At 35.0% G+C, this 20,220-nt stretch overlaps 2 protein-coding genes and 1 long non-coding RNA gene across 3 annotated transcripts; 2 read left to right on the top strand and 1 right to left on the bottom strand.

Annotated features, from left to right (window-relative positions):
- Positions 1-1,768: 1,768 nt before the first annotated feature.
- Positions 1,769-4,617, top strand: LOC112507852 (putative glycerol-3-phosphate transporter 1). The gene is made up of 3 exons (XM_025112588.1): positions 1,769-1,860; positions 2,602-3,650; positions 3,735-4,617. Exons 2-3 carry the CDS (start codon positions 2,666-2,668, stop codon positions 4,298-4,300), a joined length of 1,551 nt encoding a protein of 516 aa, XP_024968356.1. The 5' UTR covers positions 1,769-1,860; positions 2,602-2,665; the 3' UTR covers positions 4,301-4,617.
- Positions 4,618-8,351: 3,734 nt separating this feature from the next.
- On the bottom strand, positions 8,352-8,971 carry LOC112500277. The gene is made up of 2 exons (XR_003067348.1): positions 8,842-8,971; positions 8,352-8,735 (listed from the first exon to the last, which is right to left on the bottom strand). It is a non-coding gene; the product is annotated as an uncharacterized LOC112500277 (long non-coding RNA).
- A 4,075-nt stretch (positions 8,972-13,046) lies between these two features.
- On the top strand, positions 13,047-20,220 carry LOC112516944 (E3 ubiquitin protein ligase RIN2). The gene is made up of 13 exons (XM_025124209.1): positions 13,047-13,143; positions 14,193-14,631; positions 14,871-14,948; positions 15,890-15,976; positions 16,061-16,182; positions 17,243-17,381; positions 17,503-17,608; positions 18,080-18,237; positions 18,360-18,497; positions 18,587-18,654; positions 18,747-18,977; positions 19,517-19,883; positions 19,988-20,220. Exons 2-13 carry the CDS (start codon positions 14,371-14,373, stop codon positions 20,042-20,044), a joined length of 1,812 nt encoding a protein of 603 aa, XP_024979977.1. The 5' UTR covers positions 13,047-13,143; positions 14,193-14,370; the 3' UTR covers positions 20,045-20,220.

Raw genomic sequence — 20,220 nt, 5'->3', positions numbered from 1 at the left:
TACTAATATCGATATATTTTTGTCAAATTTTTATGATATCTTCAAACATATATTTTATTCAAAAATAAAAACATTATCGCTTTCTCAAAATCACATAAAGCCATATTATAATATCGACTGAGATAAAGAGGAAAATGAAATATTAAAATCATGATGTATCTCGCTGCATTGCGCGAGTACGCTTCTAGTTTAAAATAAAAACATATCACTAAATGAACGAACATTTCATTTACTTTTTATCTATAAGTTACATATAATAATCTAATAAACCTACCTTTATTTTAAATAAAAGAGAAGCATGAAATTATTATTTACAAAATGTTTGGTAGGTAATTATATCATATCTATAGTATATTATAAAACATTTGACAAAAACTCTTAAAAACCATTTTTTATGCATGAGGTAATGTTTATTGATGCATATTATTTAAAATTCAAGATTACAAGTAATTTTGCATAAGTACAACTTATTAAAGCTCAATTTTTAAATTCGTGTAACTAACTACATATAAACATAATCAAATGCAGGATAAACATATATTGTGAATATAGAAAATCTAAAATATAATTAAGATAATCATTGATTCTAACAGAATGTTTAATTATTATATTTATAAAAATTATATTATTAAACAAAAAATAAATTACTTTGTTACTAAGGGGGTGTTTGGGATTGCTTATTTTATCTGCTTATTTACTTATTTCAGTCTGGCACCGGTGATAAGTAATACCTAGTGTTTGGATAAGAAAAATGAAAACTGCTTATACCGGTGCCAAACCGGTAATAAACAATTTTTGATAAGTTAATCCGTCCTGACTTATGAAAACTGCTTATTACCAGTTTACCATTTTAACCCTATTACCCTTTATACCTATCTTTTTTCCTCCAGATAACATYGATCTCAATCTTCTCCCTTCTCCATATAACAACATCAATCTTCTCTCTGTCCTTTTTGGTCATTTTACAGATATAAGCAAAATTTGCCAAACACTAAAAAACAATTTATCAACTTATTGCAGTTTGGTACCGCTGTAAGCTAATCCAAACACTTTTTACAAAACTCCAGTTTGATACCATATAAGTTAATAATCACTTTTACAAAAAAGCATAAGTTGTTTTAAATAAGCAATCCCAAACACCCCCTAAGTCTAAATTAACTTATAATAAAAAATTGAATTAAAAAAGTTACACCAAAAAAACGAGAACTATTAAATAGTTAATTTGATACTAATATCGATTTTTTTTAATTTTTTATACTATCTTCAAATTTATATGTCATTCAAAAATAAAAAAAATATTATCGCTTTCTCAAAAACACATAAAATCGTATTATATCGATAGGGACATAATAAAAACTAAATGTTAAAATAGAGATTTATCTCGATACATTGCGCGAGTACCGTTATAGTATTTTAATAATATAATTAATATTAAAAAATTGGGTGTTTAATAATACTTATTTTCCTTTTTTGAGTTTTAAGATTTATCTCAATTTTAAAATTCCTTTTTTGATACGTGGTTTGTCAAAAGGGGGGTAATATCGTCATCTCAACTCCAACCCATAGAGACATCTAGTGTGATAGAAGTGGCAATTATAAAGAAAAAGCAAGGGCATTTTGGTAATTGGACATATAAAGTTAATAAAACCGTCCGCTATAAAAGAGGAAATGTTTTCCCTTTGGCTTCCACACCAAAGTGCAGAGAACCAGGATTGCCGCGTTCGCCAAGCAACTCAAAGAAGAAGAAGAAGATAAGGATATAGATTATAGATACATATATATATATATATAGAGAGAGAGAGAGAGTTTGAAGGAATCTAGAGAGAGAAACGAAAGATTTGCATCAAAGCTGATATACAGGTACTGTTCTAAATTCTTCATCCTTCTTCCTTTTCAATTAATTCAGAATCTATTGCATTTATTTTCTGTTTCATGATCTTCGATGTGATGGAACCTTATCGGAACTCAGATTGGATTAATGGATTTTGACGTAATCTTAGATAATTGATTACGTGAAATCCAGGCGACTTGATTCGTAAAACCTGCGATCTTATCCCCCTCCTTCACTTTTTAATTAATCTATTCATGTTGGATTACCTTTAGATTCGTTCAATTTGAAGAGCCTCTTCGTATCAGTTCTTCATTTACGGATTCTGGTAAATAGAGATTGTTCGGAAACTCCAAAGCTGAGTAAATGTAATTTTATTTGTTTGATCTGGAGAGAACTGGTTTTTTGGGTAATTATTCTGGTTCCAACTTTGGTTGATGTTCATCGGATTTGTCAACTTCCAGAAATTGGAGAACTTTCCAAGAACATTTCTGGGTTTTTTTTTTGGCTCCCGGTGCAAGATCTCCATAGATTTTGCTGTTAAATTACCATGATTCTTTTTGGTTCTACTGACGTTGTTGATTAGATCGGTTTAGAGTTTTAAGGATATGAGGAATAATTTTTGATTTATCGAATAACTTTTTTTGGCCTTTTGTCTTGTATCTATTAATATAATAGCCTACACTGGGGTTCTAATTCTATCTCTATTATCCTATTTGGGTTGAGTCGGATCGATTGTTCTTTTCTTACCTAATTTTGTGTTTGATCTTCAGCTGGGTTTTCTTGATAACGCAAGGAGGAAAAGGAAGTTGAAGATCGGAAAGTAGTAATTCGGCGATGGGTTCCATTTCAGAACCAGGACGCGATTTGGATAGAAGAAACCCTAAACCCCCAGGAATCAGATTCATAGAATGCACCAAGAAATCAAATGTTTCATTCAAAACCCACCAAGCCATTGTTCTAATCGTTACGTTCCTAGCATACGCAAGTTACCATGCTTCTCGTAAAACCACCAGCATTATCAAAAGTGCTCTCGATCCTCAAACCCCAGATGGGACCCTGCAATCGGTCTCCTTTTTGAGAAGATCCAATGCACTTTCATGGGTTCTAGGAAACGGTTGGGCTCCCTTCGATGGTGCAAATGGCACTGGATTGCTCGGAGATCTTGACCTGGCTTTTCTATTCGTTTATGCAGTGGGCATGTTCTGCTCGGGCCATATAGGCGATAGAATGAACCTAAGGATCTTTTTGACGATCGGAATGGTGGGGACTGGTTTATTTACCTCATTATTCGGTTTTGGGTACTGGGCCAACATTCATGTGTTCTACTACTACTTGATAGTTCAAATGATCGCTGGCTTGTTTCAATCTACGGGATGGCCTTCGGTAGTTGCAGTCGTCGGGAATTGGTTTGGGAAGAGTAAGAGAGGGCTTATAATGGGTATCTGGAATGCCCACACCTCCGTAGGAAATATTGCAGGCTCGTTGACCGCTTCATATTTCTTGAAGTACGGCTGGGGTTGGTCTATGGTGGTTCCTGGTTTGATGATTGCTCTTGTTGGTGTGGTGGTTTTTATGTTCTTGCCGGTTGATCCTGAATCGGTGGGAGTTGATAGAGATGAAGATGAATCGGGACTGCCTAAGAAGGGACTAACCGAGCATCTATTGAGTCCAAAGATTGATAATGAGAAAGGAGCGCCTGTCGGATTTCTCGAAGCTTGGAGAATTCCCGGGGTGGCTCCTTTTGCCTTATGTCTCTTTTTCGCAAAATTGGTTGCTTATACATTCCTCTATTGGCTTCCGTTCTACATAAGTCATACAGGTACGTGTTATCGGTAGCTTTCCACCATGGTTCCAGTTGTTTCGAGTGATCTGGGTTGATCTAATCGTTTTCTGAACTCTGCAGCTATAAATGGCGAGTACTTATCCAATGAGGCTGCCGGGAACTTGTCTACGTTGTTTGATGTGGGGGGTGTGGTTGGAGGAATCCTAGCTGGTCACATTTCCGACAAGCTAAATGCTCGTGCCATTACAGCAGCAAGCTTCATGTACTGCGCTATTCCAGTGTTATACCTGTATCGGAGTTATGGACATGTATCCATGCCTATAAACATCATCCTCATGCTAGCCACAGGGATGTTTGTTAACGGGCCGTACGCTCTCATTACAACAGCAGTTTCCGCTGATCTAGGAACCCATCAGTCTCTTAGGGGAAACTCGAAGGCACTTGCGACAGTCACCGCAATCATCGATGGGACAGGATCGATTGGTGCTGCGATTGGACCAGTGCTAACGGGTTACATTTCAACTAGTAGCTGGAGTGCGGTTTTCACTATGCTTATGGTGTCGGCTTTCGTGGCGGGGTTGTTTCTTACTAAACTTGTGGTGGCGGAGGTGACAACAAAATGTCAAGAATCGCAAGGGGGTTCGAGTGGTGGTAGCTCATGGTCTGGCGCGGTTGAAGAAGTGTAATATGCATGGTGATGGTGGTGAAGATGAAGATTTTGGTAAGGAGTGTGGGGGGTGTGTGCAAAATTCTGCCATTTTTATGGTCTCTGCTTCAATAATAGGAAAGCAAAAGGGAGGAGAAAGTGACCGTGTATACATTTGTATTTTCTCCAAGAATTTAAGGAGATGGCCGAATGTTCGTACATGTAATAACGAGTACCCGGTCATCAAACATTTAGTTTGGCAATGTTTGAACCATATGATATATAAGGACGTCGATGGTTCGAATCCTCATTTTTTGTCGGAAATTAAACAAAACAAATATAATTTGAATTTCTACATCTTTTTTGGGATCAAGTCTTTGCTTTTAAACCTGTCGACACGAATAGAATAAAATATGTTTAGAAGAAAAGAGACCCATAATAGACGCGAAAAACAGGTTGAAAAATGGCTCATGTTTGAATGAGAAGGCAAAACTTTGAACCTTGTTGTGGTTGTAGTTTTAATGACCATCGTTATCATATAATAGTTTAGATGAACCAAAGCCATTAATGGAAGTGGTCCTTTGGCTTTCAACGTCACCCACACGACTTTTAGCCACAACCTTCCACGTAAATTAGACAAACATTTTGTAGCCACTTTTTGCTACTTAATACACGCTATCTATTTAGACTCATGACATCTAGAGTACGGTTTGTCCTTAAACTTAAAAACTCAGGATTTAGTCCTTTTTTACCAAAACAAAAATCATTTAGTTTTTCTTGTAACAATATCAAAAAAAACATAATTAAAATATGTAAGAATAAAATCAGCGGGAAATGAAAATAAAAGGTGAATTTTGCAGTAAAACAAGAAAGAGCAAAGATCAATGATGGTCCACCACATACTAGGTAACAAGGAATGCATGGATGGATAGCCATTACCCATTAGCTTTACAATTTTTTAAAGAAAAAAAAGCCAAAAAAACAAAATGGACCAAGAAACCACTTTGCCAATCCCTCTTCACATATACAATTGTGGCTCTGATCTTCTTCATGCGCTTGAATTGTTTCCAGTAATGAAATTCCATGTAGGAGTAGGACCATTATTTTATGCTTTTAATCTTGTTCTATTTTCTAATCTTAAGGGTAGGGGATGCTTGGACACCACGAGTTAGCCCTCTACGTCACTATTCCAGAATTTATGCCCACTATTACTAACCCTCTACGTCACTGTTCCAGAATTTATGCCCACTATTACTAACAAGCCAATGGTATGTGGTTGCTGTTCCTTCACTTTTTTGTATTCAATATGTGCGACTTAAGCTACACAAATAAACAAAACACTACCAAAAGGTCTTCGTCTACAAGTACCTAGTAACACCACCTCTTTTATTTAGAGGTCAAAGACAATTATATATGAGTTTATTTATCGTATATATTAGTTAATATGTTTTAATAAAAACCAACATCCTTAAAAAACCAACAAACAAATTTGATTCTTTTTACCACCTTGATTAATACTCCCTCTCCTAAAATAAAATTTCACAACAGAAAAGGCACATAGTTTTAAGAGATGTTATTATATTTTTTTAATTAATAAAAAATACAACTTTACCCTTAATTATAAAGAGGAAAGTTTTCTCCAAACACATAACTAAAGGTAGAATAGGAAAATAGATAAAGTGAACACTTATTTTGGAACATACTAAACTAGTACCGTAGACACTTATTTTATGATAGACGAATATATGTGTAAACCTGCTCTAAAAACAGTTTAAGAATTAAGATAGATCAGCATGAAATCCTATTTGGGTTTGTACAATGGGTTGTATCCTTCCTATCCCTATCCCTATCCCCCAACCAAGGCCCATTTGATGTTCAAAGCTTGACAGCTTGTCCTTGGCCATGCGAGTTGTCAGTTGATTTGATTGTTCTTGTTGGTGACAGCTCCTCTGGGGACCTGGGCCTCTGTACGTCTTTCCCTGCCTTTTGGGCCCTCCTTGATTGAACTTATTAGCCCTTAGAATTGGGCTAAAGGCCTAATTACCTGGTGTCTGTTTGTCCTTAGTTATTGGGCATACTAACATAACTCATACGACCGACCACCTAGAAATTTGAATGGTTTAATACATAACGTAGCCCAAAGCTAAACAGAACTCTATATATTTGAAAGGTTTTGTAGCATATACATTTTCTCATTTATATGTAGGTTGCTTATATTTTTCTTTATCCTAACTTTCAATGCATCAAACTCCTACTCATATATTCATAAGATACAAAATCACATTACATAACTATCCTACCTTGGGGGAGCTGCTATTGAAAACCTCCATTTGATCTATAAGAACATCCAGATCCAATTGGATGTTTATCCAACTCTACGAATATTGAAAACTGGCATGCATCCTTCCACATAAAATTATGGCCAGGAAACGAACACTAATCCAAATAGTTTATTTGAGTTTCACATATAAGAGCTAGAATGTGACCCAAACTGGAAGTTCCAATACGAGGTCAGAAGAATAAGGGGTCCTTTTTACAACCTAAAATCATCTGATCTGCTACTGTATTTCACATTTTGAATAGACACAATTGCATCCACAATGGAAGCTTATCCAGAAGCTTTTGGACACCTCACATCTTTGCAACAAAAACTTATTTCTGCTTGTAAATATACAAGTTTTCAGTAAGTCGTTTTATTAAGCCACCTAAGCATTGGGACCCACTTTATTCGAAAAAGCTCTCATGAAAAACCTTACCATTGTGGATGCTACTTGGGACACTTTTTTGACAGATAATAACCAGAAGAATAGATAATGCCTCAAATTGCTTGTTGTTCTTGAGGCTTTAGTATGAGAACTAGAGAAAACCTGTTTTAGAAATTAGAATGTGAGTGGCATCGTTTATACCAGTAATACATGAATTCTATGACTTCCCTATGGTGGCAGGGATGACCGATTGGGCATAGGTGATAGGCCCCATGAACAAGATTTTCGTGGCAACCTGAAAGGCAATGATTCAGTTGTTTCACGTGACAATGTTTGCAACTCCAATGTGGACATTGCAACAAAGTGTGAGTGATCTGATGAATATGCGAGCGCTTTGTGGATCTAGTTGTGCATGGTGTATCACTCATCTAAAAGGTAAAGAAAATTGCAAATAGTGAGTTAAAAGCGACTTGGGAAGGTCACTTTCGAGGTCGCATAAATGAGCATGACTTAATTGACTAGGTCACATACTGGGTGAATATGAGGAAGAGAATGCCCATAGCAGATAGCTTATATGGTCGCATGTACTGAGCTGAGCGCCCAGGATGATAGTGTTAGAATCTTTGGAAACAGAATATCAATATACTTGGATAATTCAACGATCATGTATTAAACACTTCCCAAAATCTGTAATTTCGACCCTATAGCCCAGGCTACCACGAAATAAAATTTGGGATACTCCAAGAACAACCATATGGATTTCAGGCAAAATCCAACATCAAACACATAATTTTCTTGTTTGTTTATGTACCTTAAGAGACAAATTGGTAGAGTAACAGTATGCAAAAGATATCGTCCCCCTGCAATGAATCGAAATCGTATATATAGTCACCGACTCACCGGCAGTTAAGTCGGTTAATTTGGCGGGAGATGTGTCTCTTTCCAACAGACGCGACTGTTCGATAGTTGGGATCCATTTCTCATACACGGTTGAGTTTTCAGGACCGCCGCCAGGGGCGCTGCCCCTTTGAACCCCTCCAGGGGTGCTGCCCCCCGACCCCCCTTGCCCGAGATCAACTTAGTTTATCCGAACGTGCACTCCGCACCTCCGGAGTCCAATTATAGCTAAGTCTAACTTCGGCTTGTTTCACATTAATCCCGATCATACTAAATGGCTTGATGGCACTAAAATCACCAACATATAGCGACTTGAGTAGGTCGTGTACAAGATGAGCACGATGAAATAAAACGACTTGATTAGGTCGCTTAAGATGCCTAGAACGGGTTTGGTTTACAAGGTTTATTGAGGCATTTCGTCGAACATAAGGTTTGCGTCTAATAAGAGCGAATGTTGGTAGATTGAAGATTGACAAAGATGATGAAGAGTGATTAAAAATAGGTCGCTTCTGAAATATTTAATTAATCGTAGGTGAAAATCAAACACTTAATTACAAAAGATATAATGTAAACAATTGTGTATGAATAATTAAGCGAAATTTCAATTAGCCTCTAACTGATCCAAAAACAAATTGCCATTTGCGAGATCTTTAAATATATCAACCTACAAATGTTCTTATTGACGACAGATTTAAATCTATATATCAAAGTATCAATCGTACTTTATCTACGTATTATAAACGCTATACAAACAGATGAATAGAACATTGAGGATGATAGGAAAACCTGATGAAACCAAACGTCGGTTTGTATCGCCATTGAAATTGAAGAGTCGGCGAGTTTAATGAGCAACGTATCTACCACATACTGTTCCTAACATAGATGAAAAACTGTTTCTTGTCATCCCATCCTTTCTTCCAGGGCTTCAAAAACTGGAGCGATTTGGCAAAGGAACTTCAAACAATACAATGATCAATACCTCACTTGTCTTTATATCCTCCTCTGGTTTTGACAAGAGATTGCTCGGAGAAGAAGGTTCTGAAAGTTGGCAATGCCCACCGTCCACGGCGGTGGAATTTAATAAACCTTCTATGGAAGGACAGCATGATTTCGCGGGGAATGAAAATTAGCCAAAAGTTCCCTTTAAGTTTTGGAATGGTTGGAAACTTGTACCCACTACTTCCATTTTGTATCAAATCAAGCCATGCATTATGTAACCGTCCCAATGCATTCCCTACGTTTGTAGTAGTTGACAGATTCGACCCATAACTTTCATTTTATATCAACTTGAACCCATCATCTTCTTTTTTGTATCAACTCTAACCCATCACTTTTATTTTGTATCAACTCTAACCCATCACTTTTATTTTGTATTAAATCTAAACTGATAATCTCATTTTGAGTTAACTTTTGGGTGTGGGTCAAACTTAAGATTGGTGCAAAACACTTAGGTATTGTCATTGTTGCTAACTTTTTGACTTGATTATTCGATTTGAAGATTTAACTCAACACGAACTAGCCGATCACTTAAAAAGTGTTAATATTAAATCTTAGGCTTAGATATTGGCGGATTCTGAAATACGGCTTAATTAGGTGATGCTAGAAAGATTTGAGAAAGTACTTCATAATTACGTAGGTGCATGATTTTGTGAAAAATCACCAAACTCACTCAAACAAATATTTATTCTTTTATGGCTAAACTCATTGTATTCTCGACCTCGTACTGGAAACTCTGAAGTCAAATCCTAGTTGACACGATATCGATATTTTGACCACTTTATTATTTAAAAACGATCATAATGACTAACGTGCACTTACATCATCATTATATTAAATTGTGATCACTTTATAAACATACATGTTTCCTGCAATCAAACATCTAACATTTTATACAGTTTTCATATAAATACTCTTTTCATTTCTATCAACAATATATATATATATATATATATATAGAGAGAGAGAGAGAGAGAGAGAGAGAATGTTTCAAGTACAACTCATCATATTTGTACAATCAATGCAATCAATCAATTGAGATATTTATGAAAATGATGAGAGTTCATTTATTATGATTTGAATATTTATGAAAGATAAACGATCAATAACATATATTGGGAAACAATCAAAATTTTTATGAAAAATCACATATTCAATAAATTAAATAAACGGTTGAGATTGAGTTTTATTAATTGTACAAATGTAAATAGTTGCATAATAACTCATATATATATATAATTATTTATATATAAAATTGACTAATATGGTCATAAGTCAATTTTTAAACATACTTATCCACCGCCCACGTGATTATTATTTTACAACCAATATGTTACAAAAATAAAAACATCTCCTGATCTAGTTGTCAAATTGGCTTTTCTCTAACAAATATAATATAACAATTTCACCAATAAGCTTAACTTAATTTTGGAAAAGTGCTTTCTAGTCCTCGCGTTTTTGTTTTATTCGTCTTTAAATATTAATACTTGTTTATCATGGTACTGTTTTTAATATATTACGAAAGTTGTTATGTAACATAACTTTACGGTTTTTAAAGAACGAAAACAATGTGCTTGCTTTCCGTGCAAGACAATTACACGCAAAAGCTGAATAAAACAACAACTGGTTGGGATCAGTATCTTGCATACATATATATATATATATATATATATATATATATATATATATATAACATATGAAAAAAATGACGTGTTAATATAAGAATATGACATTTTTTTCATATTCCCTACGTTGTTGTCTCTAAGTATATGGTAACATAACCACAATGGTGATGCGTGATTGATTTGAGTTTGACTCCAAGAGTTAAAAGTGACTGGAGGTCTCAGGTTCAAATCAAATGAAGAATAAAAATCCCCTTGTGGCTATGAAGATTCAAATGTGGTGACTCCCGGCTACCTGTAAAGCAAATGATCGTTCTGTGATTAGTCGGCTTGCATAGCGTGTTGGATATCTATGTTAATTAAAAAGAGTAGATGGTAACATGTAAATAACTTAGAGTAATATATGCATGTTTGAAATTTACATATTCCCTGGTCATACAAAAATAGTAATCAACCATTTCGTAAAATGTCAGATATAAATACCAAAAAATTATATTAAATCAGATCAAGTACATAAAAGTCAATTTACGTATGCTCACTAAAACGTCTTTATAACATGCGGCCGTCCTTTGAGAGTCAACTTTCTTTTTAGAACCATGAATGTTGTCTAAATTCAAAGTAACTATACAAAATATTTGTCAAATATGACGATTTTATAGTGAACCTAAATTGATGTAAATAATAGGCATCAACGAATAATAAATACTCTCATTAGCCTCAACCTTTTTTGGTAACAGGAAACGCAACGATAATAAAAACAAAGAGCAAAAGCAGGAAAAAAAATCAACAACTATGTTATTTTAAATTTTTTGAAGATTTGAGAAAAAATTGTTCTAATAGCTGTATTAAATTATCTTTTAAAATAGAAAAACAAATATGGAAATTCTCTAAAATAGAGAAAATGAGAATTTTGTTATCTATTTTGCTCAAACAGATTTTTCTGTGTTGTTCTTTACAGTAAAGAAAACCAAAAAAAAAAAAAAATCAAGTTTAAAGAATTCTCTAAAAATTTAAATGTATCGATAGTGAAGTTAATTTTTATTCATTTTCACTAATAAAGTTGAATTATTAATATTTTATATATCTCTTCTTAAAAATAATATCGGGGTAATAAATTTATACAATAGTTTTATCTATACTACTTTATAAATCAGATTTGTTAAAAGTCTTAAAAATAATTTTTAATGCACAGAGTACTATACATTTATGCATAAAGACTTAAAAGTCTTAAAAATTATTCGCAATGCATTAAGTACTACCACTTTATGCATTTAATCTTAAAATCTCTTAATCTACAATTAAAATAACATACAATACAAATTACCTATGGACATTATTACCTTTTATTTCCATGTTCCCAAGATACTTTTGACACATTTCACTAATGTCTTCACCCTCTCATACCGCTATGTCTTCTTCCCACCCCCCAATGTGAGATTCAAAATGATATTCACCGTAAATCATTCATTCATCTTCCATTTAATTGCTCTAAAACTCTCGGTTCCGCTCTCGATTTCTTGATTTTTTGCTCTTGGTGTAGATCGAACACATTTGTGGAGTCATTCAAATATGTTGGATTTTAAATATATTGGATTTTAAACCGTCATACAATTTTTTTTCATCGATAGACTGTAATTGAAACCATAACTCTTATTTATACAAATTGTATTAATATGTAAAGATCAAATGTAACTTATATCATCGTTAAATCTTCTCTAATAAAACCAGTGAAACTTCAAAATCGTTAAAATTCACGGCTCCTGGCGCATTGTGCGGGTACACAACTAGTAATACTAGAAGGGTATTCGAGTAATGCAGTAAGATATATCTCGATTTTAATGTTTCGTTTTAATTTTTTGGTCTCTGTCGATATTATAATATGAATTTATGTGGTTTTGAACAAATAATATTGTTTTTTAAATATGAATTTGAAGATATCATAAAAATATAAAACTTCTCATTTTTTGTGTAATATTTTAAATTCATTTTTTTTATTATAATTTAATTTAGGTTTAATGACGAAGTGGTCTGTTTTTGGTTTAATAATATAGTTTTTATAAAGAATATAATTAAATATTATGTTAGAACTCAATAATTATTTTAATTATGTTTTAGACATATTTAAAATGAGAATTTTATCTTGTATTTGATTATATCTATCTACAGTTAGTTACACGAATTCAAATATAGAGCTTAATAAATTGTACGTCTGTACAATTTACATGTAATCTTGAATTTTAAGAAATATACATCAATATACATCACTTTATATATAAAAAATATTTTTTAAGAGTTTTTATCAAATGCTTTATAATATAGTATAGATAATGGATAATTACAATAAAAAATGGGTTGGAAATATATATATATATATATATATATATATATATATATATATATATATAATTTATTAATTTGAGATGATTTGAGCATATCTCCGATTTTACAATGGGAAGTAAGGACAAAAAAGGGCACCACAGACCCCCAAGAACAAGAAGATGATATCACTTGCAAATTTAATCAACCTTTTTCCCTTTCTTTTATTTATATTTTCTTCTCTTAGCTTTCCCGCAAAATTTGCCCAATTTTCTCTCTCTCTAATCTGCGCCAGGCCAAGATCGGAGAAATTTTCGCCCAAGACTTCACATCTTCGTCTTCGATCGGTATTCATTACGATTTCATTCTCTACCTGATTTCATCATCATTCATATCGTAGTATCTAGATGCAATCAGCTCATCAATTTACGTGCTTTCTGATTATCTGTTTCTTCTTCTCTACTTACACGATTTGTATGTAAGGACTTGTGTATATGATCTTAATTTCTTCGTTTCTTGGTTTTTATTTAATTTCTTTGATTAATAGGGAATTCTAGGGTTTCTAGGCTCTTGTTTGACTTTTCGAATTGGATCCAGAATGACATTTGTACTCGACACTGTGTTGCCTGGTTGCTTTCCAAGCATTTATTTTCACTTCTCTATTCAATTTTGAATACGTTTCACTTAGTTTGATCAGCTTGAAATCTCTTGTCACCTTTTGTTCCCAGCGTATAATGGAATTGTTTTTGGGGTAGTAGGTCAACTTTGCTCCTTTTTTTGGGGATGGAAAGGGGAAGGAGATTGATGGTTTTCAGTTTTCTTCAAATACTTATTACTTTAGAAAAAAAAATTAAGGTATATAAATCACATATACCATCAATAAGCTCAAAAACAAGCTAGCTTATGGTTTGGCTGAACATGGCTACTTTCCATGGAGATTTGATCTACTTAACCAAATGCGAAAAAAGACAAGACACATTTTTCCTGCCTTGAGTGATTGTCTTGCCAAGTGTGATCCTTGCATACAATCTTTATCTTCGTGCTCCTCTATGGACCATCACATACCTGCCAGAATGAGGATGATGTGAAAAAATAGGTGATTGTGTAGGTTGGTGCACCAAAGAGAACTAGATGTTGGGGAGCCAAACTTCTAGACCATATAGAGTGCAATAGCAATGTAGTATGGCTAAATGAAATGTGCAATATCTTTCCGAATGGGATAAGTGAATGGTAGGGACACGAGTCCACATTGATTTGATTCTAGTTGGCATAGCTTCTAGCCATGTGGTAGAGAGCAACAGAGGATAATCAGTTAGAGAATCATGATGTTTACTAGAAGTATGCTATGGTACCTTTTTGCTGTATCAGTTACTAATTTTGAAATATTATGATACAGGTCACTTATATTGAGATCTGAGACCAGGAGATACCTTGAAGGGTGCCTTTGGGGAGGTGTACAAACTAAGTTATAGTTTGTGGGCTTCTCCATAAATTTTGCACAGTGACCAGTTAATTGGGCAAGGGAGGTCATGCATATTTTTATCTCATGAAATCCTGGAACTTTTATTGCCCTAATGAAATTTTCTTTGTATCCCATGGGTGTGGGCTATTTATCAATTTCGGCAGTCTGTACAATGTTGAGCTTTATAGGGCTTCGATATTGGACAGAACTTTCATTTATGAAGCTAAAATCAGATGGTTTGATGGGTGAAAATCTTCTTGACCCTGGAGTTGCTAGCCGTGTACTGGAACTGTTGTTGGATTCCTATACCACAATTGCATTGGTGGTCAATTTTGTCCTCAACGTTTTTATACTGATCGTCTTGTCTCTTAAGGTATTCATGTTTTCTATATCTTATATATGCATAAATACACATAGAAACGTGTCTGTATTTATCTATTTGTAGCCACTGAATCTAATTAGTATCTAAAAGAAGTCATAGATTGTCTTCGAACTCAGATTGTAGGCGCTAGTAGATATTTACTTACATCTCTTGGACTTTGACCCCCCATAATGTTCTGTTTGTCATATACTTTGTCTTGATCTTTTTGATGCTGTATTTCCTTCATGCAGACAATATTTTTTGTTGAGCTGCATGCAACAGAATCTCGGAAATTGGTGGAGCGACTAGTTAATTACGTTATCTACAAGGTAGGCAGAAGTGTTTTGTGAAGTAGATTATGATTAAGATCTTTGGCTTCATATCTATATGATGTATATATGTAGCTTATTATGACCATGATGACCAAATGGCCACCAACTTGTCCTTCTGGACAGATATGATGTTTAGTTTATTTGTGACAAGCTGATGTGTCAAGACAAACAGTGCAAATGGTTGCCTAATATTATTTTAAACAAGATTAAGAGACCGTATTGAATGACGACCAAAATCCGGAGCTACCTTTTTGCATGTAGCTTTTGGCTTGTAGTGATATAATGGTCAATTTGTTATCAAATTTTTGGTTGGCGGATAATCTATAAGAGATCACAAATATGTGGTCAACAGTCATTATTTTTAAGCAGCAGAGTAGTTTCTTTTTCTTATATTTTTCTGTTAGGAGTCTTTCCAGATTAGAAAATGCATCATTCATGACATGCAGGGAAGAGACTTATCATTCTTTCAGGGATAGAGAGTGTATAGGGCGTGCAAGTGTTGTTGAAAATTTTGCATATTCATAACGCAAAATGTCATACATACAAGGAAACCATAATTTACAAACTTTGTCAACAAATAAACCTTACATTCTTCTGAGATAGCTTACTTAGTGATTCTTGTAGGTATTTCTCAGTTTTTACCTACTAAACTTATTTTTTAAACCTTTGTTGTTGTTATGACAATGATAATTATTTATTGTTTAGGATTGTTGTTGCTATTATGATTACTGCTGCTGCTACTCATATGTTTGTTGGAGTGGTGCAGCCTAGTCAGGGACGTCTGGTTATTCTTTATGTGGATTTTTGGATTTCCTCATCTCATCTTTACCTTTTTGTGCATGTGGCTTACTGTCATGGAGAAGGAAATTTTAATGTCATCAACATAAAGTGCTAAGTAATCTATGACCGCTGATTTACTATTGGTCTTGTCCTTGTAGGGAACATTTCTTCCATTGGTAATCCCGCAAACAGTAGTCCAAGCAGGATTGTGGTCAACATGGTTGACTGTACTATGCTCTTTGAAGGTACTATTCCACTGATTTTGGAGTTTATTTGTGGGGATGAAGAATTGGCAAATTTTTATGGCTTTTATTGTTCATTCTCTACAGATGTTTCAAGCTTTAGCCAGGGATCGCCTTGAACGGTTGAATGCATCTCCTTCTGCAACTCCCTGGACTTACTTCCGTGTATATTGTGTTTTATTGCTGGTTGTCACTGTCGACGCAGTCTGGTATTTGCTCGACCTTAAATCTTAATGAGTTCCTAATTTCTGTTTACACTATTCTATGACTTCATATTATAAAAGGCATCTAGAGTTATGGATCATAGTTGTTAATGTATTTACTAGTCTTTGTGCCAAGATAACACATGAATGGTAATTTGAGCATCAGGGATGGCATTTCCTTGAGTAACACATTCTGGGCTTGGCATACTTCTATATTTGATCAGCCATTTTTTAAATTCATTTGGTAGCTCTGCACAGGAAGCTAGGTCTTTTAGTACAGAAGGAAATGACACAACTGTATTACTTGTCCTGGTGGGGAATCTTTTGTGGACCTATACCCTTAGGATCATCTCTTGGCTGCAAATGAATTGGGATTGTCATGTCCATATTCGTAAGATTCGGGCTAGCTAATGTTTGTCATCTGCTACAGAAATCATTTGCATTGATACCTCTCACCCCCCTGGAACAAAAATTATTTAAGAATTGAAAGTGAAATTCATTTGATTAATTGATTCTTTTTTTCAGGAACTCTTTCGGCTAAATTGTTGATTGATAGTGAATGCTATCTTTCACACTTCATGTCTTGTGTTTTTAGTGGAGAAGTTCATGTGATAAACTCATAATTAAAATCAAATTATAAGCTTCCAAAATATTTGCACTTGACATGCAGTCTGAAGGAATAGATGGTTGAGACCTTTAGCTGTAAAAGTTTGGCCAGAAGCAGGAATCAAATGATTAATGCTTCTCTTGTGTGGACATAACCCATGAGTATTTGAACGACGTGATTTTACAACCTTATGATATACACATTTAGCTTCTTTCTTTTTGGTCTCAAGGTCATCTGTTTTTTTTGCTCACACTTTTCACATGCCGGGGATGAAACAGCCGCTCTCTCCACCTTGAGGTAGAGGTCAGGTCTGGGTACACCCCCCCTTCCCGAAGAACCCCACCCGGGATACTGGGATAATTTGGTTTATCTTCTTGGTTGGTTGATGTCACCATCAACTCAGCTTTTTTAGCATTTCCATGTTAAGTTATCTCCTATATTCTTTACTCGTATTTGCAGGATAAGGATGTGTCTACTGATCTACCAAACGATACCCGCTGAAGCAATTATAGCAGCGCCATCCCCTATTAATTTTGCACCATCTATATTTTTGTTATTATTCTTTGAGCCACTTAGTATTGCTTTTGAAACACTACAGGTATAGTGACTGTATCTTCTCTTCATATTCCATCCACATTTATAGTACTTTTTTTCCGTTTATCAGCTAGATTTTCGCAATGTGGCTGATAAGTTTTGGGTCTACGTTGTATTGCTTTTAGGCCATCTTGGTTCATGGATTTCAGCTGCTTGATATATGGCTTCATCACTCAGCAGGCAACACCACAAATTCCAAAATAACGAAGCTTTTGGATATGTCAGCAGCAGGCAAGACACTCATTTTATTATTCTACTATTTGGCAAAATGATATGGGACTTATTTTATGATGGTTTTATGTCGTTTATAGAGTTTGGGCTGCTTCTGTGGGACATGAAATTACCAGTTCAGTCGAGTGTCGTGCTATTGTAGATGTAGCATATGGTTCTCAACTTCTCATCCATAGACATGCAAATCTGCTTAATCAGTCGGTCTATTTATTTGCGGTGGCAAAATTCTCATGCATATGTGCTGTTTTGACTTGATTTGAAGTTGTGGCTTTGGTCATAAAAATGTACTTGGATAATGTTCTAGCCTTCTTTGACTGTCTTGTTTCTAGGTTTTGGGTGTGATGTGTCCATATCGCTAAAACTGTACATGTATCTATTAGATTTACCTACTGTTTGGTAGCATTTGTATTTTTCACGCGGCCTAAGTCTGATATCTCGCTTTCTTACTTTAGAAATGATGTGTATGTGCAGGTTCACTGTGGGAATGGAAGAGTGTGATATTACGGAATCTGGGATTTTTCCTCGATATTATGACCTTTTTAATGGCTCTTGGTCATTATGTGCATATTTGGCGGCTTCATGGCATGACATTCCATCTTGTAGATGCAGTGCTTTTCCTAAATATACGTGTTAGTCCTTTAATATGCTTTCATGTGTTGCAATTTTACTCTCCATTTTTATGTGTTTATCCCCCTCCCAAGAAACTAATAGCAGGCTATTTTTTGCCTATATTAATTTTTTTCATAGGCAGGCCTTGTTAAGTGCAGTTCTGAAGCGTACCAGAGGGTTTATTAAGTTAAGGATAGCCTTGGGAACCCTTCATGGGGCTCTCCCTGATGCAACATCTGAAGAGATACAAGCTTATGATGATGAATGTGCCATTTGCCGGGTGATCATTTAATTTTGTTTTGTTGTCATATCTAAAATTCTATTCAATATCTCTGTCAGCAAGCATTTTCTCATGGTGGGTAAATTCAGGAACCAATGGCTAAGGCTAAGAAGCTCTCCTGTAATCATCTTTTTCACCTTTCATGCCTTAGATCTTGGTACAATTTCATATTTTTTTTTGTTACAGTTGCTATAAGGGTATGCAATGATTAATTATGCTGATATTGCTGAGGTGGCATGTCAATGCCAGGTTAGACCAAGGTCTAAGTGACAATTATTCCTGCCCCACTTGTCGAAAACCCCTCTTTGTTGGCACACCTGAAGGAAATGATGTACCTCGTTCCGGAGATGTTTCAAGTGATGAACAACTCGCCCGTCAGTTAAGCTCTAGACTTGAACGGCAAAATGTTCCTGGTCATACCCTGCCTACAGGTGTAATTCCAAATCAAATTCAGACCCCTTTAGAACGTGATGATTGGAGGTTTGTCTCTCTGCTAGATTTGTCTTCTCTTCCAATTTCTTTGCATACCCATATTTGTAAGGTAGGAGCCCGATACCAACTTTTCCAATTTCGTGTGTAGTTGGTATGTTATGCCTGCTTCTTTTTAAGTATTTTGGATACCATCAGTTGTTAATATCCATGAAGCTATATTGGCCCGTTCAAGGTGTCAATATATTTGTGGAATGGCGTATACCATTCACGTATTTTATGCACTCAAATTGAGAAACGTCTGTCTTTGTCTAATAACTCCCCTGATTCTCTCTTTTTTGAAGTATATAATATATTATATACGGCAAATGCAACAAATAAACTCACACACCCTTCTCACTATTGATGAGGTTTGAACCCCTGACCTCCTAGGAGGCAAGAGATACCGCTGGACCAAAGGCCCTTTGGTTTGATTCTTTTTCTTATTTATAATAACTGGCTCGATTTTAGATTTCAGAGTCGACACCACTTCTGAATATCGTAATAAATGTAAATCTATTGGATGTTTTCTAATTTCATATGGCATACAGGGGGACAGGACCAGATTCAGGTTGGTTGGGATTCGATGGGGCTGGTCCATCTACAGGTATGAGATCCGTGGGGTTGGGAAGAGTCCAGATGATGATGAGACATCTTGCAGCCGTTGGGGAAACTTATGCTCAGACTGCCCTTGAAGACACTGCATGGAACCTGTGGCCTATAAATCCCTCGCAGGCTGCTAGCACATCTACTTCAAACAATCCTTCTCCTAGTACCATAAGACATCGAGGACATGGTGGTGGTTCAGTCATTAGGACTCCTCCACGTGTTTCAGATGATGATTTATCAAATATACTTGCGATGGCTGAAACCGTTCGCGAAGTGCTTCCCCATGTTCCTGATGAACTAATATTGCGGGTATTGTTCCATATAGCTTATTGAAGTTCTTTTTTCTGTTACCTTGAAAAGTTAGTAGAAAAGGAGGGCGGGTTTGATGGATTGGTTTGAATTGAATTGTGCAGGATTTGCAGCGAACGAATTCTGTTTCGGTTACTGTGAATAATCTTCTTCAAATGTAAGTGGGTAGCAATTGAGTGAAGTAATAAAGGAAAAAACTAGTACTCATAATGCTATAGTTTGTACATACAAAGTGTCGAAAAATTGTTGAAGTAAAACTATAGCCCATTGAGGTTTAGAGATGGAAACTTGTATGATTCTTATGTTTGGTGCAATAATGATGATGATGTTTTATTAC

The sequence above is a fragment of the Cynara cardunculus genome, assembly GCF_001531365.2.
Source record: "Cynara cardunculus var. scolymus isolate 2C chromosome LG 1, CcrdV1, whole genome shotgun sequence".
NCBI lineage: Eukaryota > Viridiplantae > Streptophyta > Magnoliopsida > Asterales > Asteraceae > Cynara > Cynara cardunculus.
The sequence above is the reverse complement of the archived record's forward strand: the minus strand, read 5'-3'. Positions and strand labels throughout refer to the sequence as shown.